The sequence below is a fragment of the Patagioenas fasciata genome, chromosome Z, assembly GCF_037038585.1.
Source record: "Patagioenas fasciata isolate bPatFas1 chromosome Z, bPatFas1.hap1, whole genome shotgun sequence".
In the NCBI taxonomy this organism is placed as follows: domain Eukaryota; kingdom Metazoa; phylum Chordata; class Aves; order Columbiformes; family Columbidae; genus Patagioenas; species Patagioenas fasciata.
In genome coordinates this window covers 52,786,993-52,814,135 of record NC_092560.1, presented here as the reverse complement: position 1 = coordinate 52,814,135, position 27,143 = coordinate 52,786,993, and the positions used below count along the sequence as shown (strand labels likewise).

General features: G+C 38.5%; 1 protein-coding gene across 11 annotated transcripts in view; it reads right to left on the bottom strand.

Moving 5' to 3' along the window:
- Positions 1–559: 559 nt before the first annotated feature.
- The window catches only part of SNCAIP (synuclein alpha interacting protein), a 94,101-nt gene continuing 67,517 nt past the window's right edge, over positions 560–27,143 (bottom strand). For 7 of the 11 annotated variants that reach the window (XM_071801949.1, XM_065861608.2, XM_071801947.1 and 4 more), the window contains 6 exons: positions 22,727–22,852; positions 18,826–18,995; positions 10,992–11,084; positions 7,437–8,499; positions 5,624–5,694; positions 560–1,121 (listed from right to left, as the gene is read on the bottom strand). In XM_071801949.1, coding sequence (XP_071658050.1) covers positions 1,037–1,121; positions 5,624–5,694; positions 7,437–8,499; positions 10,992–11,084; positions 18,826–18,995; positions 22,727–22,852 — 1,608 coding nt within the window. In that variant the 3' untranslated portion in view covers positions 560–1,036. The other 4 variants (XR_011736391.1, XM_071801951.1, XM_071801953.1 and 1 more) reach the window with 4 other exon arrangements.

Below are 27,143 nucleotides of genomic sequence, written 5' to 3'. Positions count from 1 at the left end.
ATTGTAGCAGTCTTCAATCAGAAATAGATCAATAGAATAAAAATAAAGCAGATATATACATAGATATCTGATATAAATAAATGTGTCAGGTAAAGATTGCCTAGCAGTTTGCTTTTGGATGTCGTGCTGTATGACACATTTGCACAGTGTACTCCTAGTTTACCAGAAATGAAGTGAATTCTGTTAGAGATCACAATTTCTCTGAAAGGTTCCAAGAACATTCAATAGGAGGATCATGACAGCTTTGAGAGAACATGCACTGGGTCTTAGCATATTACTCAGTAATTCAAATGGAGCTGAGCACATTGCCAGTGTTCGGCAAGTAACAATAAATGGTAATTTAAAATTGCTTTTATTTTTTCTTTTCATTTCTACACATTTTGAAGCTCAAAAGGGACCTCTAAACATCAAAGTAATTCTTGATTCAACTGCTTGATTGAACTGAAATCCTGGTACTGGACATTGTCTCATTATCAAATGAACACTGAAAAGACCAACAAAACTCTTAAAGCTTAAAAGATGGAACAGTGAAGTATGAGAAGTATCTGCACCCAGTGTGTCCTATTAACACCATTTTTATTTCCTTTTTACAAAAAATAGAAATAACAACAGACAAAACATACTCAAAAAAATCAATGCTTTTGCCTTGGTCTCTTTGAGGAGCTTGAGCAGGCAGAGTCCTAGCTGAAACTTTGACAGTATATGCCATTGACAAAGGGAAATAAAGACAATATATCCATGCAAGACACAAAGTACAAAATGTGTTCTGTGGCCCAACAAACATTTTGGAGGTTGCCTGTGTCATAACAATTTTCAAATTGTTACTTTTGTTCACCCATGCTTTTACACAGCACAGCTTACAAACAAGTTACATATACACATATATCATAAAAAAGTTTTGTATATGGTCTAACTGCTACAAATTAAGGCATCCTAACAGCTGTTGATTTGCTGGTGAGGGGTATGTCTCATATTAGTGTTTCAAAAGGATATATTTCATGTATTTAAAACAAAGTGAGACATCATGATATGTGGTTTAGAGGAAGAGTTCCTGCAGCTCTGGCTCTTCAGCACTCTTTTGACGGTCGGATTTCCAGCTTTTCCTATTGATGTCATCATGCCTGCAGAGAAAAAGAAACAAGTTACGATAACACTAACAATATAGAGGGATTTGTCTTGTGTTTGTTTACTCTGTTTAATTCTATTTGCAAGTATTGAACTTTGAATTGATCTCTCTGGGCTTATTGCTCTAGGCATGTACTACTAAAAATGCTTTTTAATATTTTGGATTATTACTGACTCTCTTGTAGGTCCTATTCTGAAATAAAAAACCTTGAAACCAATTGGACAACAAGGAGGTTTTTTGAGTCACAACATTACTTAGTACACTGTCACAATGTTCTCGTAATAATGGATGGAATGTCCAAAAGTTCTTTGATCTTCAGGGGAAAGTACGATAGTGATAAAAAGATTCAACAACCATCATTAGAGGTGTAGCCTGTTTCTAATTCTACCTGTAAAGAAATCATCTAGTCCTTGTTAATAATTATCAGGGAGAAATAAACATTTTCAGAAGGTGATTCATTGGACTTGCTTTATGTGTCTGCTTGAACAGAAGATGGTGGCAAAAAGCTATAAGAAAAATGGCAAATAGTAGTTCTCTTTATGACATGAGGCCTGTAACTTTTTACACTGTAATTCAGGTAAAATCTCAATTCAAATCAATAAGATTTTATTAGGTACGTAGATAAGGATAATTTCCTTATAGTATCTTCACTTCCACATTAGGTAAACCTAAAAAAAAAAAAAAATAAAGTATATCTATTGTGTATGAGACTCAAATAATAGCTTGACAATTAAAGCAGAAAAATTAGACACTAAATATTTGTAACACTCATTTTCTTCACTTCCTATCATATGTCCTTGTTCTAAATTCCCAGTATGTCCCCCCTCTCTTCATTTGACCTTCCAGCTGAGGGATTTTTGATTAAGCACCAAGCTCACAGCAACTTTCAAACAGGTTAAAAGGTTCATTTTTAATTATTACTGCTGAACAGTAAAACTCCTACAATACAATCATGACTAGCAGGTTTGTTGCTGCAAAGGACAAATACTAGCAGGAGGTTAAAAAGCCGCAGCAAAGGGCAACAGCATGTGCAGAAAAGTTTTCCTCAAACTAACGTACTTGTAAGCCTGATTCTTGTAAACCGGAATAGCTTTATTCCAGTCTGCAATCACCAAAGAGCCAAATATCCCCAAGAGACTGATACTTAGGATGCTTAGTTAACCCTCTTGTTACTTCAGGATTTAACAGATGCTGACCTTCTCAGGGACCACAGTTGTGGGTCCTAATAAGAGGGCAGGAGGCATCATATTATTTTAAAGTCCCCTTCAATCAACTAGAAAGAAAAAAACAAAGGAAGAGACATAGAATTGCCCTAGGGGAGGTAGAATTCGTAGGACTATGTTTGAGGAGGTAAAAGAGGAGCACCTTACTCTTTGCCAATAATTACTTTTTGGCACTTTACATGCTTTACAGTTATCAACAGTATGTTTACTGTTAACCGTGGAGCTTTATTAAAGGATGCTTTCTGAAGCCAAGATAATTCGCATCAATCAACTACTGTATTAGCTTAGACTTACAGAGCTGAAAGGCCCTTTGGCTGAGTTGCACATGTAGAGATTCACTAGGCACTCCAGAGGTCTTACTTTGCAGCTCTGCAGTCGCATTGTCATCTCAAAAATTTTTAGCTAATGCAGATGTCTCTAGCTGACAGTGCTGAACAGACATGCCTTTTACAACTATGTCTGCTGACCTAAAGGAAATGTGTTACCAATATTACCAATTACTAACCAAATTTCTTGTATCTTCTGGTGCGTGCATCACCATAGAAATATTAAACATTCCCTCACACAACAGGCACTCATATATGTTCATAACAGTTCACAAAAGAACAACTGTGAATTGTCTGGGATAAGACCTATATTACTTACATATTGATTTTATACTCTACTAGTTTGCCTAGTGACTATTTTATTAGACATACAGATAACCATCCTTTTTCTACAGTATATATTTGAAGTTGTAATTTATCCAGCATTAGGTCTGGCAGTGGGATATCTGTGAGGTTAGTCCCACTTAACTATTTTAGAAGCATGCCCAGTTTACTAGCTAACAGAAACCTGATGGTAGATTCTGCTGACTGCCCCTGACATATGAAGCAATTTTTGCTGTTGATAGCTGCAGCTAATAGAGGGGTTTGTATTGATATGGTGAGTTAGTGCTTACTTTAATGTACTGCAGATCTCAGATGATTTAAAGTGTGGGAAAGAACTGTCTATTGGCATACATGTAATATGGAAAAAGTGCAAGCATTTCCTTGAAGCTGTAATACGCAAGAAACTAGCCTATCCTACTGAAAGTGAAAAAAATACCCCAACCCATTCTGTGTATATAGAATTTACTTTAAGGCCTTAAGGAAAACAGTGTGTATCGAATTTTAAAAGGACACTAGAAAATGTAATACAATCCTCTGCTATCAAGCTGTGGCCAATTTGAAAAAGTAAAGTACAAAGCCTTGACATAGTTGGATATTTTGAATGAAAAAAAAATAAAGCAAATTAAATAAACAGAAGCTGAAGAAAAATAAGCTGGAAATGGGTGGACAGGAATGTTGTCTGAAGGTAGATTTTGTATAATGACTTCAGATTCCAGAAGATGCTACAATCTACAAAGGTTTAAAAACTAAAGACTGTACTGTTTCCCAGAAAGGTAATTTTCCAAAATAGCTCTGAAATGGTAATTACAAAGTCTCTCCAGATCATCCAGGGAAAATTCAGACTGTGTCCAGGGGCTTGTAGTGCACATGATGGTGACATTCTTCTATTATTTAAACTTTAGATGCTAAAGAGCAGCATGCAGGCACCCATTTTGCCATTCAAAAATTCCAACATGTGCTAAAACGCATCATGAAGGCTGGCTTAGAAGCTGTAAGAGCCTTTAGGTCTGTGTTCTGATCTGGGAAAAGCACAATACATCTGCTACTCTTATGTGATTTTTGGAAATCACATGCCACAGATTGGCACGCAATTTGTCCACTTCTGTCTAACCTGTGGGTACAATAACAGCCTCTTCAAGCTGTGCCCCTAGTACACTCTGCTCCTTGATTCCTACTCTTTGATTTTCCACATGCCCATGGCCATGGGGACAGATTCAGGACTTGGTGCCTGGACCAGCAGTGTGTAGAGGGATAGCCAAGAGTTCAGGTCAAACTTCACCCTCCCAGCAGGTGACTCTGCAGCTCTCCAGTGGCAGTCAGACCTTCCCCGTTTCTTGCTAATTTTGAGGAAATGCCATGCTGCCAGGGATTTCTCACACAAGAGCATTTACACAAGGCAATACTGAATTACAACAACTGGGTACGTCTGGGAGGTGGCTCAAACATAAGGATGAAATTAATGTTTTTTTATTACTTGGTGGTCTGGACAGGCAGCTGAGTGTTTTGACTGGAGGCTGCCCACTGATGATCCCTCAAACTGCTGCTGTGCAGTTCTCTACACTGGAATTTCCCTCTTTGCTTTCAGGAGAGAATGAAACCCCTCGGAAACCTTACAGTTCTGTTCCTGGTTTGACATATACTGTGACAATGACTTAGAACAAGACTTCCATTTCCATCATGGAAATTGAGTTTTTAAATATGGGAAGGTCTTGGCATCAGAAAACAATTGAGCAAAAAAAGTTTTTAGACATTTAGAAAAGACTAACTTCAAGGCAATTTAGGCTTATGAACTGCAGAATGACTAATTTATAATTTTCCCAGAAGGATCTTCAAACGTATAATTTTCATGTGAATAGCAATCATTTCCAGGCATAATGAAATGAAAGGATTGATATCTCAGTTTAACAGAAAAAAAATAAACACCTTAACAAAAATTTGTGAGTGTTAAGAGTTAAAATAAAAATGACAAGTATTGTTTTAGAAAGCATTCGCTTATAAAATAAACACACATTTTTTCAAATGTTGTTTTTTCTAATATGTCTTAATGGACTCTGAGGGACTGGTCTCTATCTGCCTGAATAGTCCTGATGCAACACATCTAAATTAAGAAGTTTGAGCACAGTTACAGTTATCAGGCTTTAAAAAAAAAATTTAACTCCAAAGTCTGAGGGAAAGTATGAAAAATGTGTGAAAAAAGGAGAGCGCTAGACTTGAAGTACAGCATTCTGCCCCATGTTCTCTGTACTCTCCATTTAGAGATGAACTGTGGTCTTTTTGGTCTCCTCATGAAAGGAAATTTAATTTCCATTCTCATCTGGTATTTGACTTTCATTCAGCAAAGGCTCAATACTAAGCCGAAGTGTGCTATGCTCCCTGGTGGATTTATGAGTATGTATATTTCGTATACTTGCTTGGAACTGAAATCCTGTAGCCAGTTCAATGGTGACATCAGCAGAAATCCATCATAAATTTCTGCTTTTCTAGGAATTTAGATGTTAATCTATTTCCCTTCTTGTGAATCAATCAGTTCCAGTATTTCAGTTGTGAATAAAGTTAGCAAATACATGCAATTTGAGAAAACAAAGCAACAGAGATACTAAACACCACCATGCATAAGCACATACCATGCATAATTACACAGAAGTTCTTCATTCAGTGTGCTAGAGGAAAGACTGGTACAGCTGAAGTAAGGACCCTAAGGAAGTACAACATTGTACCAGTTAAAAACATGTACTGAGCTTATCACATGCATAAGTCTACCAAAACATGCAGTCAAACAGCCACAACAACATTTTAGCATTTCTTTTTGAGTTAGTATATGAGGCTGAATCTGTTACCTTTTGAGATGTGTGCTGTGGTCCTTTGCATTGGTATAAAAATATATTCTTTCCACAATTTTGGTGTTCTCAACAATAACATGCAAACCTGGCCTTTTCACAGACGACATGTGTTTTACAGTACAAGCATGCAAGTGTCAGTACTGTTAGAATTACCTCATTCAGCTCTTCAAATTTCTAGGGAACTATGAAAACTGCTCATGACCTTGCAATCTATCAGAACATCTGAACATCTTTCCTTCTGGCACTATAAAATCTGGATCACTCTTTTGAAAAATAATTGCCACCGTGTTATTTTTATGTTAAACTAGCAGTTCAAATAGATGGTGCATGTCTTCAAAGGTTCAGATCAGTAGTTCATACTACGATTCTGAATAAACTTTAATAAATTCAGACCCACTTCAATTTAGCCTATTAGGTGTCCTTTGAATTTTTCATTTCACTTCACATTCTGTTGTAGCACTAGTCTTCTAGCAGTGCCCACTAATATGGACTGCTAACTGTTTCTCAGTTCCCTCTTTCCACTGTTTCTTTTCCATACTCATTTTGCCTCCTCCATGCCTAAATTTTTCCTGTGTTTTTCTCCTATTACCTTGTCATACTTTTTACAGCATATAATTCACTGTTTCTCCTCCTCCTCCTCTTGGCCTGCTTTATGTTCCTTTTTTCATCTTGAAATTATTCTTTTGCCTCATGTCCTTCCATCGACCCCTTCTCTCCCACCTTGTCTTTCACAGAGGATTAAATCATCTACCATTCCCTCTCACTCAACTGTTTATTGTATCTCCAGATGCTCACACTTGTCCTCTCTGCTTCACAAACAATGCATTTCCTACCTCTGCCTCTTTCATTCAATAGCTCTTCCTTTCTCTTGGAAGATACATTTATTCACAGTATTTTCTCCTTTCTTTTGAACGAAAGAGCTAGTCTCCTAACTTGAGACATGCCTCTTTCTGTTGGGATCCAGAAAGGGCACCCTGTTGACCACAGAGAGGGGGCGATCTAGATCCAGTACATTTTGTTACAGACCAACCATATGCTCTGCCAGGGGAAGACTCTATGCGATGAGGAGAGGGTGGGCAAAGAAGGCTGGCTACTGACAGCTTCAACACCTAAGGGATGGTTGTAGCTCCCACAGAAGCAGGAAGTATCATTTCTGCTATTTTTACTCTTTAGATTCTACCACTTATTTTTATCCTGTTGGACTCATCAGTCTTGGCTATAAGACAAGACAGGGCTAGTCCTTCAGTTATTTACTCCTCAGAAATCCCATGGATTCAAGTGTGACATTCTCACTGTACAACTTGTCAGTCAGAGCAACATGAAACATAATTTCCAGGTGAATCATGTCTCTGTGGAAAGCTTTCAACACAGAACATGTGAACCATGTACACTGAGAGTACAGTCTGTATGCAGGTAATATCTGCCACCCCTTCCAAAATTAAAACAGTGGATGGGCTTTCTACAGGTCGCATACAGTAAAGTATTTGTGTGCGTCATTTTGCTATAGAGAGGCAGGAAGAAGAGGCTGTCAAACTTATTCATTACTTAGACAGACAAGAGGAAAAAAAAAGGCCCTTCCTCCTTTCAGTGCACTCACTGGCTTGTTTCTTCCTTTTGTGACAGCTGCTGGATTTCCCTTGCTGTCTGCTGTCTTCCTTCCCAATGAGGTAAAAGGCAGCGTCGATGAGGTTTTGATCAGGTTCACTGTTTGACAGTTGTTGTTGTTATTTTGGTTGCCACTCAGGGTCTCCATTATGGACCGAAAGGTACCAAAAGGCCTTTTCAGCTGATCCCCTGCAGGCTCCCCAGAGACAGGTGGAGCCCGTATGAGCCCTTTGCCCCGGTCTTTATCCTTTTCCTCATTTAGTTCTGACTCTGCTAGCTCCACCTGCACGACAGGCTCCTCAAAAGTTACTCGGAGTTTCAAATTTTGGGAGGTTCTGCGCTTTGAAGATGGAGACTTGAGAGCACTCTTAGGGCTGGTGGCAACCTTTAGAGCGGTGGCACCATCCATACTGGACGAAGAGTTGTCTCCACAAAACTGGCTCTGAGGTACAGTACCAGACTGATACAGGGTTTCATTATCTGGGTCGCTACTCTCTGAAGTTGGGGAAGGACTGTGGCCATCCACAGACTTGGAGGCCCTGATACCAAAAGGGAAGCGGCGTCCTGCTGCAGAAGTATGTTTCTTAATCATCACGTGCAAACTCTCTGTGCTCTCAACACTCTCCACTATGGGCTGAGGCCTTGGTTTGTCAGTTCTTTTCATGGGAGTGTTCTTGTGGTCCTCGGAATTAGCTGAGTCTGTGTCAGACTCGCTGAGTGACCTCTGCATCAGTTGCCTCAGTCTGGCTAACTTCAGCTCCCTTTTCTCTGGCAAAATCTTCTTCACGTTCTTGGAGGATGCATGAACATCCTGAAATTCCAAAGTCAGCTTTTCCTGCATGCAGACATTTTCAGAGATTTCCTTCCCCAACAACTGGCGCAAGATTTTATCTGAGTCCTCAACTTTTATCTTGCCTCGAGTACGACTAGAAGTTCCCAAGCTGCCAAGAATCTGAATCCCATCTTGGGTGTTCAATTTACTTCTTGGTGGAGACAATTCATCTGCTTCAGATGGTTTCCACTGGGGTTTGCCAGAAGCAGGAGATGATGGTGAACTTAAAGAAAAAAAGAGGAGGAAATACCACAGCAAAATTAATGCACATATAAAATGTGAAACTGCCATTTCCAGTGTACATGTCTGTCTCAGGTTATTGTTAATTTTCCTCTTCATCACTACTCAGATGGAATTCATTATGACATATTATGCCACAACAAAGATTACACAGAGGAGGATGTAATGTTACTTCCACTCCTAATTAGGATTTGAGTCTCTTCACTTTCTTTTACAAAGAAATCTCCTTAAAATCGAAACTTAGAATAGTTATTTCAATGTCAAAGATGACTTTCTGAGGAAAACTTCAGAGAAACTACTGTTTCCTATTTGTGGGAGTCGACATGTTTTAAAGGGCAAAAAACCCCGCAAGGCAAAGTACCTACTATATAAGTCACATCATAATACAAAAGTAGCTTATTCTAAATAATGCAGAAGTACCAGCTCTCTGCACAGCAATGATTTCATAAATCTAAACTTCATCTGGTATTAATAATGGTCATATAAGACCTCATAAGAAACAGGGTCATTTGCACTCAAAACCTTTTCAGATATGAAATACTGAAAACCATGAGAAAGGTGATGTGAATTTATTTCAATACTATTAGAATAATAAATTAAATTTAGAACTCCAAATGTTATACAGCGAGGAAACAGCAATTTCCAGTAAGTCCGATTTGCAAGGAACGTAAATTTCAGAGATTGTTTATTTCCCCATGACTTATGTCAGAGCTCAAAGTAATCCACATTATTACTTTAAATGACATCTTCCCTAAGAAAGAGCAAAGTGACAAAATTAAGGTTAGTGTCAGGCAGTGAATTAATTTTTTTTTTCTGCAAGCAACTTTTACTCTGATGAGTCTATATAGTCTATACAGTTCTCACAGTGTTCAAAATTCACATGCCTCATCTTCAATTCATTTTGTGCTTTTTCTTCGGTGGCAAATGGAAATGGACACTGCAGAATATGCATATATCTACAACAGGCATTTCTAGTAAGAGGGATAGGTTCTCTAAGATGTGCTACTGGCTTCTTGGAGGATGATAATATCCACAGGTGAGTTCTAACTGGAAAGGAAAGTAGTAGCCAGCTATGAAACAAAATTTTAAATAACAGACCATCATTTTTAGAGTGGCTTACTTAACTAAGAAGATGGTGAAACCTACCCTTTTACAGGAATAATGAATGATAAGAGATCTGCTCTCACCTGATCTTATCTGATACTGAAAATAAAACAGTCCTAGTGCTCACTAGTACTCAGATGCAAGACCACTTGGAAAGACCAGTCAGCAAAAATCACAGAATGCAAATGAGCTGTAAGACAGTGTTTGGTCCCTTTGTTCCTGTTAAGCTGGCAGACAGGGACCATAACTCTAAAAAAAAAAAAGGACAAAACAACTCTTTCCAGCATGGTTTTTTACTTCAATAAGAGTTTGAAGTTTATAGCAATTTTCTAGCTGAAGTTTCTTTACACAAATGCATCTTCACTCCCAAAGTCTTTGTTATTTACTTCTGTAACTATTCATACTTGTCTGAAACACTGACACATGAAATGCAGGGACATGGAGCACCTGTCCAGAAAAGAGTTCGAGATTCTCTGAGAATGGAAAAAAGCGCTCACTGATCCTATGAGTTCTTACTTGATGATCCAAAGCTCTGAGCATCAATGCCTGCAAAAGCGCTTATGCTGGCTTGACAATTGAACACATATGTAGCTCCCTAACAACTCTGAAAACAAAGGAGAAGCACCGTATATGTCTTCCAGAGAGGAAAACTGAATTATAAGGTAAAGATAAACCAAGTCCTATTTGCATGTGAATTACTTAATTACTTTTAAAATCTTCTTCAGATTGCTATTAGAGAGATGTTGTGTGCTTGCTTGACTTCCATTCACCACACTGGAAGCCTATGGCAGAAGTCAGAGAGATATGTTAGCAGACTCCAGATTCAGTTCTCTGCCTTCACTTTCCTCTTCTTTAATGTTACAGTTTGTGTCTACTTCTGGGACTTCTGACAGGATCTGTAAACAATACATAGAATTTCTGGAGTTTTGACTTTTTATACAAGCTACCGTAGGTAAAATATTTAATAAGGGTATAGAGCCTTATTAATCTGAAGGCAGGTAACTGGCTTTATGAATTATTGCTGGCAGTAATGCATGGTGGACTACCACAAGGTCAAACTTTACAACTTTCTTAGGGGTTTCTAGGATCCTCTGCTATTCATCTAACACAAAATATACTTTATTCCACTGTAAATCCGATTTTCACTTTGTTGGGAAACAGGGACTATTCATTTCATACTCAAAATTTCCAATATTATTACAACATTAAACACTGTCAAATTCCAGAAGCTCAGCTTCAAGACCATGATGTAAAAAACCACATTTACTTTACAGAATGCATCTATGATTTAGACAGATCACAGTTTATCCTGATAACTGATGTACCATGAAACTGCAAATTCAGGTTGCAGCACAATTCGAATCACCTTACCTCGGGGATGTGGGCAGTGACTTTCCCTCTGACCGCTGGGCTTCTAGAAGTTGCTGGAGTTGGTTCTGTAGCGTCACACGTTCCACTGTCTGCCTGCACGAAAATGTAAAACTGGTTACCATGGAATGTAAAACTCAGCATCAGTAAGCTACAGGATAACTGATACTACCCGTTCAATTTTGCATACAAAAACAAGTCCTCTTCACCTAAACTTTACATAATAAATGAAAAAATAAATCACAAATAATAGCATAAACAGAGAGTTTGTACTTATCTCTGAATCTCTGTGGACATTTTGTGATCACTGTACAAGATCAACTGAGAGATGCTTACTTGTCAGACATTATTTATTATACTTCATATAAGGACACATGTAGGGTCATAAGCAGCAGTTCACTGAAAGTGAGTGACTCACAGAAAACAAGTCTAGAAACAAAGATATGGCAGAGCAAACTTAGGACCACTTGGTTGTTACTTGTTTGTGTAAAGGAAGAGGAAAGTGACAGATTAAGAAGTCACGTTCTACATTTGATGGCTGTCTTTTATTCAGCTAAATAATCGCTCTCTCCTTTTCTATCTGCAAATGAATTCAAAGAGAAGCCTTTGCCGACTGGAAAGAGCTGGTCTAATCCTCTTCACCTGAAAGATGGAGCTAATTATGACCTCTATGTTTTCATAAAATAATACTGAAAAACCACATCTGTTTGCTGCTCAACCTTACCAAAGACCCTACCTGTGCTCTGTACCCACCTTATACTCAGTAGTGCTGTACCTACTGCGGTCTATCACTTTCAGTGTCATGCTGTGATCTACACTGCTTCATAAATAACTCTAGAGACCAATTTTTAAAAAATTGTAATAGTAGATATGGATCATTAGTAATATGAAAGTGACATCCGTACTAGAAACATAGAACACAATCTCTGCTGTCCTGCAACATACTTGATTCCATAGCAAGAACTCACTTGAACAAGATAACCTGCAAACCTTCCAGTAGTTATACGAAAATGAAGGAATAGATCAATTTACCACTTAAGGTTCTCCCTCTCATGGCTCCCATCCAATTTTCACCTTCCATTCTAACATCAAAACACCCCTTTAGCTTGTCGACCACCAAAGACAACATTCAATCTTGTTTAGTGACCTGCGAGTTCCGGTGTGTCTGAACACCACATTACAGCATTATTGGGAAACTACTAGAAAACAAGAGACTTAAAACTTTTTGTTATTGTACATATACTATCTTTCACCTGGAATACAATTAGTACATTTGTTTTTATTTGCTGGTGCTGATCAAACTACCATGTGAAAATGACTTTTTATCTGCTTCTTCCAGGCTCCGCTTCTGTTGCTGTAGAAGTATATATGTTTTTAGTACTTTCATTCTTGTTGGATCTGCAGAAATAATACAGTTTTTCACGAGTGAGCTGGACGATTTCCTAGCATGCATGCCATCAGCAGAAAAGTTAGCTGAGTTCCAAATGCAGTCTTTATGACTGGCAATGTCAAAGCCAGAAAGAATCCAGATGACTTTTTGGACTGGGGTTGCATTTGCAGGGCTGGCAGAAAACAAACATTTTACTTTCAAAATATCAGAGTGGACCTGAAGAGTGCTACAGAAATAAAGGTGGGATCTTGACATACTGCCTTGACATCCCATTTTACAATACAACTGTGTTTTATGTAGATACTTCCTTTAATTTTCCATCTTCCTTCCTCTTGCCTACACACTTCCTTAGACTATTTTAAAATTATTCCTATCATCTGTCAACATTGGCTTACCTTGCAACTCCTAAGATAGTCTCTTTTAAGAGCCAGGGAAATTTTCATTTGAGATTAGATTGTGATGCAATTTATCTGCATTATTTGCCTTTTATGCTCCCTTCAAGTTCTGTTTCTAAACATCTAAATAATGTACCTAACAGCTTCTTATTCTTTTAGCTTTTATGTAAATCTCTGACACCTCTTCTGCTGAGTTAATCTTGTTATTCCACTCACACATTTTATTGTGCTAAAAGAATGACAGTTTCTTCTATTTTCACAGTTTAACTAGTTAGTAAATAGTTCACATAAACCCACACATCTTTCCTGCACTATTCCTGAATATATAACACCCACATATGTGTCTGAGATAACACTGAAAACAAGGGATCACAACTTCTTGGAACAGCAATATTGCTAACTATTAAAACCAGATTGATACAGGATCACTGCAGCTTCAGAGGTAAAAGGGCCTACTTACTTTATGATATTTAATGCCCAAATTCTGAGTGTCTAAGCTTAGACAATGTTCCCACTAAGTAATGTGGAAAGACCATTCTGTGTCTGCTTAGACAGTTGTGGGCCCCAGCTACCTCTTAATGAAATCGAGGAGCTCAGTAACTGAACAGGAAACAAGCTTAAGCACAGAGCTCTACTGATATCTGTCATAATATGTTCCCTTACTTCTCCATTTTGTTTCAAATAAAACAAGATTGGCCAGCCTACAAAGCAGAAAATAAAACAGCTAAACTAAGTAAAAAAGAGATTAACATTGTAAGTTTATACTGGGTTTCTTACTATATGTCCATATGACACCTACTACTACTACATAGACACACACATGAGTCAAACAAACCCAAACCAGCAACTTGCACACACCTTACCATACCACTACAAATACTTTTTACTCAGCTGATTTTAGAGCTATTCCTATGATGTTTCAGGAAAATAATGGATTTTGTTTACAGAGCACAGAAAGGTGGTGACAACAGAGGATATTACTGCATTTTTTCATCTTTGCCTTGACAGAGATTTTGGCTTGATAATATATCAAAAGGATCAACAAAGGCCTCATTCATCAGTTGTTTTGCACATGTAGGTCCATAAGCGTTGGACAGTGTAGCCCACTGGGAATGAAGGTAGAACTGTCTGTCACCAAACCACATTGTAAAAGAAGTCTAGGGAGGTATTAATTTTATGTAATTAGTTCTGACTTGGTCTCTTCAGGCCACAAAAGCTTAAACAATACAAGTCATTGCTGCTACTGTAATCAGTGCTAGAAATCATGTATTTGTGCAGGTAGGAATTTTCTGCACTGGCAACTAAGTTGTTTTTTTTTTTTTTAAGCAGATGAAATCAGTGAGAGAATAACTAAGATTCTAAAACCTATGGAGACCTCAGGAAGTAAAATGAAAGCAAATATTTTGTATACACTTTGTGAGAGAATTTTGTGACTGTCTTAAGCATTTTGTTTAGATCAGAAAGTCCTACTGGATTGCCCCAACTTCTATAATTAGCAAGAGATGCAAACCAAAGCTTTTATTTTGAAGCCAGTGAGAGCAGTTTTTCTGGGCCACTTTCCTTTTTACCTATGGAAAGAATTTATTGGTTCCTTCCCTCTCTTGGGGAAGAATCTCATTCCCTCTCTTGGGGAAGAGTCTCATTTGTTCACTTTTGTGAAGATTTGATGGAACATTTGTAGTTACCACTTATTTCTTTTTTTTCAAATATAAAAGCTTTTCTCTCTGAATGGAGACTCAGAAACAACTCAAAAGGTTTTGCTATACTCCTCTGTATTTGTCATCTGAGCTGCTTTGGATAAGAGCTGAATGATGTGAAAGGATTTTATTGTTTTGGTTTTGTGCCTTCTTTTCAGCAATGGCTCCAAATACTCTGTTGGATTGGGATAGCTTCTATTGAGAACTGCTCTGTGTTGCCTTGATGACTGGAAGAGCTCACAAAAAGAGAATGAAAGATAGTACTTCCTTCTTTGGTTTAGGACCTTCAAAGGTAGGTCTTGATAGGTGCTGGTCTAAGATAGCTTTCTGCACTGATATTGTAAACTGGACTTTCATCTGTTGCCATCTGATGCTTTCAGGATCTTCAGAGGTGCTGTAGCCAATAAATTCTCCTGTTCTGATAGACATAAGGCCCCTTGAGGAGCTGACCCAGGCATATACTTTGTACCATCCTTGGATTTTTATGCAGGATGGGGCTGCAAAACAGGGCAAGAGTCTTCTTTCATCATCCCCTCTGGCTCCTGAGCATGGGCCACAGAACATGGTCCATTGCTTCTATCAGAGCCACTCACAGCCTGAGGTTTGTAACCCAAATAGCCATACAGAAGCTGTTCTTTCGAGCAGAAAATAGGATACTTCACTTCCTCACTAAGCTGCAACAAGGTTGCACGAGAGACTCACATCTCTTTGTAGAAGTGGAAGAAAAGGCGGCTGCTGCTGCTGCACTTACTAGAGCTAAATCCAAAGCCTGAAAAAATAGACTGCTGAAGGGAAGCAGATTTAACTCCAGCAGAGACAGGCAAAGGAATGCATCAGGAGCCAGTTAAGAATTATTTAAGTGACGTACTATGCATGCAGTCTGTGAGATGATGGGGGGCGGGGACACCTGGAAAAGTGTTAATGTTTTTGTTAGGAAAGTCAGAACTAGAATACTCCAGGGGGGAAACCGCCCAATGGCTGACATAGCAAGTCTTTCTTCTCCATATTAGAGGTAACACTTATACCAAGTACTGGCTGAGCACTGAAATAACTGAAACATGGAAAATCCATGGCTGACATTTCTACTTCCGTGTGTGCTTTTTTTTCTGCTGAGTTATGGGGAAAATAAATTTCAATATATATTGGGATGAGTCAGGTGCTGATACAGGCTACTCAGGAAATACCTTATGTTCTGTTTTTTTTCCTTTTTCACTGCTGATTTGTATATTTTAGTCTTTCTCAGCAAATGAACCAACTACCAGACAGCTGGTATTTTGAAATATCCAGTGAACAGTGTCACACTGTAAAACTATGAAAACTGTGAAAATTATAGTAATTATTAGTTCACTGTTTGTATTGATGAGAATATAAATGTAAAAGAAGATTGAAGATACCACAAAGAGAAAATGCCTTTGTAATATAAAATGTAGAGGCACAAATGTTAAAATAAGCATACTTCAAATGCAGAAAGCTATTGTGTAATGACAGAGAGGACTGCTACTACACACTTTTTTTCTGTAAAAACAATACAAAATAAATGCCTGATTATACCAAAAGAGTAAATCAACAATACAGATAATTTTTACCCTTATTTTCAAGACCTCCAGTTTAAAACTAAAAATTGTATCACTGTAATGTGTTGGCCCCAGCTGCCAGCTGGGGCCATGCAGACGGTCTCTCACTCCCCTTTATCCCTCAGTGGGAAGGGGGCAGAAAACAGGAAAAACAGAGGCAAAATAACTCATTAGTCAAGATAAAAACAGGGATATCACCTACTAACTACTGTAATGGGCAAAAGAGCCTCAGCTTGGGGAATTTTCAGTGGTGTCCAATGATACAATGAGTGGCAATGGGCACAGACTGAAACACAAGAAGTACCATCTAAATATGAGAAGAAACTTCTTTACTTTGGGGGTGACAGAACACTGGAACAGGCTGCCCAAACAGGTTGTGGAATCTTCTTCTCTGGAGACATTCAAAACCCATGTGGACACATTCCTGTGCAACCTACTCTAGGTGAAATTGCTTTAGCAGGTGGGTTGGACTAGATGACCTCCAGAGGTCCCTTCCAACCCCAAGCATTCTGTGATTCTGTAATTTAACTTTATTCATTGCCATTTAGTATAAATTATTGATTCAGGTATTGGGAAACAAAAAAGGATGCACATTTAAAACACCTATTCTCCCCTTTTCCAGGCTTGGTGTCACTCCCAGGTTCACCCTCTTTTCCTCCATTCTCAGGCTTCACTCCAGACACCTCTCTTCCCCTCTTGTCATCACTGCATGTTACACCCAGGTTTTTAAGTGAGGCAATGAGCAGCACAGGTCAGAGTTCATGTGTAGCAGTTTCTCTCTGCTGCTCCTTCCTTCTCACTTTTCCTTGTGCTCTAGTGTGGGTCCTTTAAAGGCTGCAGTCCATTTGGGGAAGCACCATCTCTGGTGTGCGCTTATCGAAGTGCAAGGTTCTGCACCTGGGACAGGGCAACCCTGGGTATCAATACAGTTTTGGGGATGAAGAGATTGAGAGCAGCCCTGCCAAGAAGGACTTGAGGTTACTGGTGGATGAAAGACTGGACATGAGCCACCAATGTGCGCTTGCAGCTGAGGAAGCTGACTGTATCTCAGGCTGCATCAAAAGGAGCATGGACAGCAGGTCAAGGGAGATGATTTTGCCCCTCTATTCTGGTGAGGCCCCACCTGGAGTCCTGCCTCCAGCTCTGGAGACCTCAGCACAAGAAAAACACGGACCTGCTGGAGAGGGCCCAGTGGAGGTCACAAAAATTATCAGAGGACTGGAACACCTCACCTATGAGGACAGGCTGAGAGGCTTGGGGTTGTTCAGCCTGGAGAAGAAAAGGTTTCAGGGAGACCTTATTGTGGCCTCTCAGTACTTAAAAGGAGTCTATAAGAAAGATGGAGACAGACCTTTTAGCATGGCCTGTTAGGTTGAGGGGTAATGGTTTTAACTAAAGGAGGAGAGATTCAGGCAATGAGGAAGAATTTTTTTAAAATGAAGGTAGTAAAACAGTGTAACAGGTTGCCCAGAGAGGTGGTGGATGCCCCATCCCTGGACACATTCAAGGCCAGGCTGGACGGGCCTCTGAGCAACATGATCTAGTTGAAAATGTCCCTACTTTTTTGCATGGCAATTGGACTAGATGACATTTGAAGGTCCCTTCCAACCCAAGCTGTTCTATGAGTTTATGATCCATGCCCTGCAGTCCTTTCAAGGGGTGTATACATTCTAGCATGGGTACTTCCTGAGTTACAGTCTCTTTGAGGATCTGCCTGCTCCACCATGGTGCACTTCCCACACTGATGTTGCTGTTTCCCATTTGTCACTCTTCTGTTCCCTAATCCTCTCTCACATTTTCTGTCCTTTCTCAAATATGTTTTCACAAAGGTGCCACCTACTTGGTTAATGGGCTTAGCTGTGCCTTGCAGTGGGTCTGTTGTGAAGCCATCTGGAACCAGTTGTGTCCAGCAAAGAGGAGTCCCTCACCTGTTATCACAGAGATCTCTTGCAGCTCCCCTGCTAATAGTATCTGGTGATTTGTATCCAATACAAACACTCACATGCTGTTTGCATAAAATGATATGGTCTCCTCTAAACGTGGGATTGTCAGAACTGATTTTCACAGATTGTGGTAGCTGCTAAATTCTTGATAATTTATCTAAGGTGAAGCAACATCAGGTCAGTGCTGATGGTTTCTAAGAGTCTTATCTTATGAGTCTATTGATGTGCTAAGTGACAGTAACTGCACCTACAATAAAAGCAATAAATTGTATAAATCCGTGTTTTAAAATAACAGGCTCTTTACAGAACATTTATTAGAAACCATACTGAAATACTTAAATCAGCTCCTATGAAATAAAAACAGAACATATTTCCTGACTAGCCATTATAGGCTTTGGTGACTGTCCAAGTCCAAAAATCGCCTCCAACTACTATTTCCATTATTCCTTCCAACATCAACAACCAGCAATGCAACTGGGAAGATGCACTTAACTGTACACAAAAGCATGTTACGTGAACAGAAATTATGATTAGCAATGATGTTATCCAAAGGTATGTAAAGGTAAAAGGGACTGGATCACTTAATTCATAACCCTTTTCTACTCCCACACCCTTCATCTGTGTTCACAGAAAACTGCCACAAAGAGAACAGCTGAAAATCGAGCTGTTAAGGTGAAGGGGCAAATGCTTGAGAGCAGGAAAGATTGGAGAAATAAGGTAGAAGTAGGACTTGAAAATGTCATATGTAAGAAGAAGAAAATAGACAATGCTAATGAATTGAAGACAAAGCAGGTATTTGTTTTAAGAATGATCCCTCTGCTAATAACAGAACACTTACTCCTTCAGTTGCTTAGTTAGCTTGACAACTTGAGAGGCCAAAGACATACAAGTCTCCACAACTACTAAGTAGCGGGAACACATGGTGTGCCCGTGTCGCTCAGCACTTTGTGAGGGTTTCTCTCCCATGTGGTTTTGCATGGTGACATTTGCTCCATATTCAACCAATGTCTGTAAAAACAAAAAAAGGAAACATTGACATCTGTAAGTGTAAGTCTCTGCTGTGAATTCTGGTCAATCACAAGAATTGCTGGATGCAAAGCACTTCTGAATAAAATGCTTGAAAATGTAGGTCTAAACCAATAATTTTTAAAAATCAGTCACTGACAAGTCTGAATACAGCTTGAACTCAGAACACATACCGCTAAAATCAGGTGCAAGGATAACACAGAAGAGTTAGCTGTGCTTCAGAAGGGCTCTTAAAAAATCCCATATTCTTCCTTTTTCTACCCTCACAGTTCTACTCAATTAGTTTTCTGTTCATTTGTTTGTACAGTATAGCATGACTTGTAGCATACATACATACATACAGTGAGATCACCACATGAAAACAGAGGACTTACATTTAGGCACCTACTGATTCTCTCCTGAGCCACAGTAATAAACTTTTTTAGATGTACCTGTCTATGCATTACTAAACATTGTGCTAACTTCACACATGGTACACCTCGAAAAGAAGACACAGGCAAGTTCAATGTAAAGGATATCAGTGCTAGATAACGTCAGGGTCCAGGGCACCATGAACACATTGCTAGACAGTTTATAGAGGGTGGTGATGAGCTGTAATGTCTTACCAGGTCTCATATCTACTGTTTTAGAAATTGCCATATTGCAAGGCATTGCAATACACCTTTAGAATCTCATTTTAGGAATGTTTTTGCTACGATATTTGCTGACTCCTTCTGTGGTTTAGCTCTCAACATCCTTCCATAGCAGAATCCCTGAATTTAAGACACTTGGTGTGGCACTCTCAATGTCCTAATTCCTTGGCCAAGTTACCCCCAATTTTCTTTTAAAGAAATTCTCAAATATGTGTCAGTTTTTAGTCTTTAAGAAAAATAATGGCTTATACGCTGATGTATACCTTTTGTTACCCACAGTACTAGTGGAGAACCCTAGCTTGTTGGAGAACTGTCTGGGCCATGAGCATAACATCTGAGTTACCTCTGGGACTTGAATCCAGAGCGTTATAAGGGCAAAAGCAGTTCTGTCAGGCTGACCTCAAGACATCCAGTCTTGAGGACATCTCCATCTGGAGAGCCCAGAATAGAACCTAAATATTTTCAGCAATGTTCAGATGCACATTGCTCGTAACACTCCAGAAAAGATTTTGAGCAAAATCATAATGCATCCAAAAATTGCAGCATCATTAACATTACAAATACAAATGCAGAAGAGAAATTGCATGGCTGAGATCTTGCTTGACTTATCCAAGCAGAGGTGGTAAGCCACTGAGGACTGGAGTGGCCTTGTTGACTCAGAACAGCAGTCACAGAGACCTTTACATCTGCTGACAGATGTCTGTCTGGTCTGCTAAATCTGCACAGAAAGGAAACTTCTGAACAGTCTTGCACTGCTTCTCATGTCAATAAATTTAGTGCAATTTTCCAACAAAGAAAATAAAGGAGAGTTGTGCCCCTACAGAAAGCAGTCTTATAGTTTGGAACATGATAGGAGTGTTACCTGCTCATAAACACCGTGAATGAGAGGGATGAGGAATCACTGACAACCTGTGACCATACACCTTTGTACCGTTACTTAGAATCTCCCTGCCTCTTATTACTTCTTTCTGTTTACCAGGTTATCCACTATACATTGTTTTAAATTAGACTATAAGCTTACTGGGGAGATGGTTTAATTTTTTTCACAGCACAACAAAACATCACCTACCATTAAGACTGTGATGTGTTAATGAAGTGACATTACTAACACTGCATATTTTTGTTTTATTTTAATGAATTATTTCTCATGGCCTCACTTCAACATAGAATATGTGTTGATGTGTATATTTATGTACAATAAAATAATCTTGAGAATTCTATGCCATTTATTAAGGCTCATTCTTCATCAGGAAAGCAGGGTTTTTCTTATTTTGGTTCAGTTTTGTCCATGAAAACAGCCTGCATGTCATCACTCTGTTCAAAATTATCTTCTATCATTTCTGCTTCAAATGCATTGTACAGGTTGATGAGGCATTGTTGAGTTAGCAGCCCTAAGCACACATCCTACCACAATGGTGCTTCTCACTAGTAAACCATAAACATTTATTCTATTCACTTTTTTCCAACTGATCATTGCAACTGTCTACAATACAATAATAATAAAAAAAGTAGGTTTAGCATGATGATTTATTGATTTTTGTCTCATAAGAGTTTGTACAGGGTCCATTGCTGACATCTTTAAAAGAAAGACATGTCCCATCAATGAGAAAACACAGAGATAGTCACATCATCCAAATCTATTTGACCTCATTCTCTTCAAGTCTATTAATTCAGCTCAACTGCCACTTCTTTTCCTTTTCCTTTTCCTTTTCCTTTTTCTTTTCCTTTTCCTTTTCCTCCTCCTCCTCCTCCTTCTCCTTTAATTGTGTGACATTCTCAAACTGGTTTTTATGAAGTAATGTCTTCTCTGTGTCCAAACGTACAAATAGACTGCTCTAACAATAATAAGCATCAACATAACGGTGTGCACAAACACACTTAGCTCTCTGAAGAGGTTAGCTAATGAGAATTGATGAGCTGTATTTCTTTTAGAATTGAACTAATATTAATCTTCTGTATCTGCAGTGGTCTAAAGAGGTGTTGTGGATCGGTCCATGTGTGGTAACAGGATTAACGTATTTACTGATATAGATCCGAGTTCTCAGACTCTGAGAATTACTGCTCCTTCTTAGACATGTTTTCCTCCCCTACTTGAATAAATCACTTTGATTTCTGTTTCTTGCCTTTCTGCCTTATGGTTATTTATTCTTTTATGTATTCTTCCCCAATGACAAATTTTTTTCTCAGATACCTTTCTGCAGTCTCCAGGAATAATTTTATTATTATTTCTTCCCCAAACAGCTTTCAGTCAAAGTGCCAACAACACCAAATATTGAAAGGTGCTCTTGTGACTAACAGTACTAGTAACTGTGATGGACAGAGGGTACATCTGCAATTCAACAAAAAGGTGAGATGCTTCACCTATCTATCCAGTTCAACCCTACAGCTTTTTTTTGGTATGTCTGCATGAAACACCGGTACTGTACAGAGGTATCCAAACTCGTTTATTCAGATCTGTCTCCCAAAAGTACTGTAGTTGTGTAAGCCTTCTCAGCAGGACAAATCACACTTTTCAGCAGCTCTGTACAACAGAACTATACTGCTTTCAGTGGCCAGGCTGATTGAGAATTAGTTAGAAACCATCATCACACTGCATTATTTAGCCTAAATACATTCACAGATTACAAGTCTGGAAAGGATGGTTTAATTAAGGTGGAAATCCTTCAACATAGAATAAACTTATCTGTTAGACGTTCCTCAAGCTAGAGAGCTACAACTATTCATCGGAAAAAGAAACAGAAGGAAAATATCAGAATGGTAAGACAAGTACACATATTTACACTGGCTGGCCTTTTGTAACATAAAAACATACACATAAGCTGTTTATGTATAAACAATATAGTAATGCTTTCTTGCAATACAAGTTACTTTAGGCTAATAATAGCACAATAGAGAATACAACCCAAAAAACAGGGCTTTTCATTACTTCAGTCTGAATCCTACTGGTTTACAAGTTCTTACTTCTAGTATATTTTAATGTATCAATAATTATTCCCATTTGTAAGATCTCCTATAAAATTTTAATGGTCATTGTCATCCATGTTTGATGTAAAGAGGTTTCTGATATAGCTATCAGTTTACCTGTATGCATCCTAGATAGCCATGTTGAGCAGCTATGTGAACAGCAGTATTTCCATCCTGGTCAACTTCATCCAGTGAAATCCCTTGTTCTTGCATAAACTGAAGAAGCCATAGAAGAATTTTCTCCTAAGGGGGGGGGAAAGAGATGTCATGAAATATAAGAAATAACGAAAAGCTAAACATACTAGAGGAATACCAGTACTGTCATCTGTTACTAATCCTGTCCAACAGTTCCTTGTTTCTGGTCTATTTTTTTTTTTCCCAAGGAAATAAACCAAAATACTTTGTTTTATAAAAAGACAAACTAGGAAAAAACCTGGGTACTGTAACATATTCTGAGAATTTGTAGGAGAGGAGAGGAGACCTGAGGCAGACCAGCCTGCGTGTTAATCTGAAAATCAGTTTGTGAAATTTAGTGAAAATTCACAAGCCTCTTTGGAAAATTAAAACAGAAGTATGTGCAGATGACAGAGCTGACCAGGAAATCTCTTTAACCTGAGCTCTCTGTGTATTGACTAATGGATCATTTGTATGTGCCTCCATGTTGGGAAAGATGGGGAGACTTAGACTGCAAAACTTGCAAGTGGAAGTCTGGAAGCCCAAACGGAGATACCAACTTAATATTTTTTTGTTTTTTAAACATTGCTTTTTGTGTGTATATGCAGGTGTGACATACATTTATATGGGAATTCTTTCCGAACAATGGAGAGTTTATATATGTGCACTAAGTTTATTTTCTTTCTTATTTTTCCCAGCATGTTTATTTGAAAAAATCTTCTCTCTAGCAACCCCTCCAGATTAAATTTCATTGTCACCTGCTGAATGTGATACATACTGAAAAACTAGAATAAATCTATAGGTTACATAAAAAAGTGATTACAGCAGTTTTTGCATCTAAATATCTGAAAATAATGAATTACTATCCAGCTTAACACTGTTTTATATAAACATGTATTTTTATTATCTTCCCTTGATATCTGTCATGTTATACTGAGTAGGAGCTCTAGTTACAGTTCTAGAAGCTTTGTAGATTCTAATGTTGATGAGGCAAACACCAACGCACAGACTTAACCTGCAGCACTTCAGTAGCTTCAGTGATACATAAGTACGTAATCATCGACAGGTAAGAGTGAAGTGTACCTAAATAAAACATATTAAAACCATATCTAGGACTCTAAGCAGTAATCAGGTAGGAAAGAGAAATAATAAAAATAAGAAAAGGAAATTCTAGCTAGGAACCTTGTGTATAAACCTCTATTTTGTATAAAAGTACCACAGAAAATTTAACGTCAAGGAAGAGGAGATGGATCCTCAGATTCTTCTAGTTATCCTACAAATGGTCCTGCTCATTCAAGCACATGGATCTCTGTTTACTACTTCAGCAGGCTAGTCTGTCTGGAACTTATCTTCTTCATATTTCCACTTTAACAGCATTTTTGTTTATATTACAGGGTGAAGGAATAGGTATTTTTACTTCTCCTTGGCTGAATGCCCAACATAGCTGACAGTCAGCATGGAGAGATGACTTCAGATCTCATATCCCTTTTAAAATACTTCTGAGCAATTTCTCCAGATGCCTGTGGTGTTGGCCAGCAGTGGAGGAGGATTACACTATTCCTACAAATTGCCCTTATGTTTAAATAATTAAAAGAAAAATATTTTAGCAAAACTCCTCTGCAGAATTGGAAGACAAGTATAGCTTTGAAATTATATATTACTTTGGAACATAATAGGGACCAGAATGTTAACCATGTTCTGTAATTTTATGATCACAATCAGCATGGAGCAAATGATGCTTTCTAGACAGTCATTTATCTTATCAACACAGAAATCAAGTGCCTGGATGGCTAAATGCAATCATATGTACTTAGGTCTGTCTGTGCATCAACTGATCACAGGCACAAAGTCAGAGGCCTACTCAAACAGTTTGTGTTTCGTTCAAATTACTATGCTTTTTTAACAAACATGTCCTTGGAAAAAAAAAAATCAATATCACACATCACTTTAGTAACACTCACACTATGCACTGCGAAGAAAAGTGTTCTTAGAAATAGGTTTATTGCCTTCAACTCAATTTATTCAGACAAAATTAAGTATAATAAGAAAATTAATGAGATTAAGATAATGGAAAATAATCATGTATTTGTTATGTAACAGGAACAGATAAATACTGATGAATTACTCAGTAGATCTGATAATTTTAAGACCTACATGTTTTAGCAGTGGTTAACATCCCTCTGATCACAGAATTGACTGGGTTGGAAAAGACCTCAGAGATCATCAAGTTCAACCCTTGGTCCAACTTCAGTCCATTGACTAGATCATGGCACTAAGTGCCATGTCCAATCTCAGTTTAAAAACCTCCAGGGACAGTGAGCCCACCACTTCCCTGGGCAGGTCATTCCAGTGCCTGACCACTCTCTCTGTAAAGAATTTCTTTATATTCTAGACCTACAATAATTAAACATTCCTAAAAAGAGATTCTGGAAAAATATCACAATATGTTAATTTCTGTTTTGGGACAAGTTGCAGACTTCGGCTCCTTCAGCTGCGTTTTAGACCAGAAAGAAAACTAACAAAGAAAAGTAATTAAATGGACTACATATGGAAGGATTAGCATGGTGGAGAGTACTGTCTCTATACCTCATCCTAGCACTATCACTCAATTAAATAAGCTGCCTTTCTCTGTATCCCTTCACAGCAGAGGAATAGGCGTAGGCAAAACCAATGTATTATCCTTGCAAAAACGACATTAGACAGGAAGGTAAAACATCCCAAGGTGTAAAAAAGGTGTGTTGTTGGCCATTTGTGTATTGAAATGTCACACACTCTTGCCCACTGTGTTCTCCAGCACTACACCACTGACAAGTGGTGCAAAGAACCCCTTCTAGGTCCTCAGTCATGCTGTAGCTCTGGTTCCCCAAAGTCTCCCGTAGACTCTCTGGATCTGAGGCAACCAATCCATGGCATTCCTCACCCTCTACCTCTTACCTGCACATTCCTTGCTACCACAGCATCCATGCTGGAAATAACAGCCCTGTTAAGCTCTTAGGACCTACTATGTGCACCTAAGACTGCACTACCATCTCCTTTCTGTCACATGGTGACTGTGCCAGAGACACCTGGTACACAATCTGCCATGTACTCATGACTTACGCCTGATATGGAGAGGCTTGCCAATAACCATGGTTGCTTCTTGTATAATCCCATGTGTAAGGAAGCCCTTGATAGGAGGTACATTGGCCAGGCTACAGGTTGACTCCAAGTTCTTCTCTTTCATCAAATGAACATATATGGTCCCTATCTTATTGAAAAAAATGTAATATCCTTGAGATATCTTTGGAGTGAGGCCATGACATCTAACATAGGAACTTTGCTATGAACTCCCTTTTGCTGCCCATTCTAAATGGTACTTATTGAAGTCAAATATGGTGTACATGTCTAATGCCTGGGGAAACAATGGATGGACTGGCTCTTTTAGAAAACAATTCAATAACAGGTCTTCCTTGTAAAAATATTACTCTTGTAATTCTTCTAAGACCAGTGTTTACATGGATTATCTTTTGTGTAAGTAACAGTAAAATGAATTAAAGCTTCGAGAATAGCGCCAACTACGCATGTGAATTTCTCGAAGTTTTTTCTTCTTAACACACTTGGGTAAGATAGTCTGGCATCCCTTCATCCCTAGCATTCCCTCATGTTTACAATATGTTTATGGATTATAAAAAACCCCAGATAATTGACATTACATATGAATTTTCTTTGGGATTCAGTTAACTAAGAAAATTTGGCAGCAATTTATATATCACCTTTTTAAATTTCATGGGAGGCTGATTGTAGCTAGTGTTTCTTAACTGATAGAGCTTTCGTCCTGCTCTGAAAATAGTCTAGATAAAGTGTGCCAGATCTATTCCTGGCAGTAGACAGCACAGCTCACTGAAAAAAAATAACAAAGCTTCACTGTATTTAGTTTTTATAAATATCTTTAGAGATGAGGACAAAATTGGACTAATCAACCGACGATATAAGTGTTAAGTTCACACGAAACTTTCTCTTCCAAACTTTTTCTTCCCAATAGTAAACATGCCTCTCTCGAATCCAGTTCTGACCTGGCTCCCAGCCTCCCTATATTCAGTACCAGGTTTACAGGCCAAACTTGCTACAGAAAGCAGGACACTAACAATCAGTATATCAAGCAGTGTCCTAACTTGCACCAGTAACATCTGCTTAGTAGGTGAGTGGAGAAGAGGCAAAGGAGGTCTTTGCATAGAATGAAAACAAGGATGTCTGTGTGCTACGCAAACAGCAGGAGATAGGGTAGACTTCCAACTCCATAGCATTCCAAACCTGGGCCCCCCTTTCTGTCCCCCCCAATCAATTCATGCTTGGACAGGATCACTTAACAGTGGAAAAACGC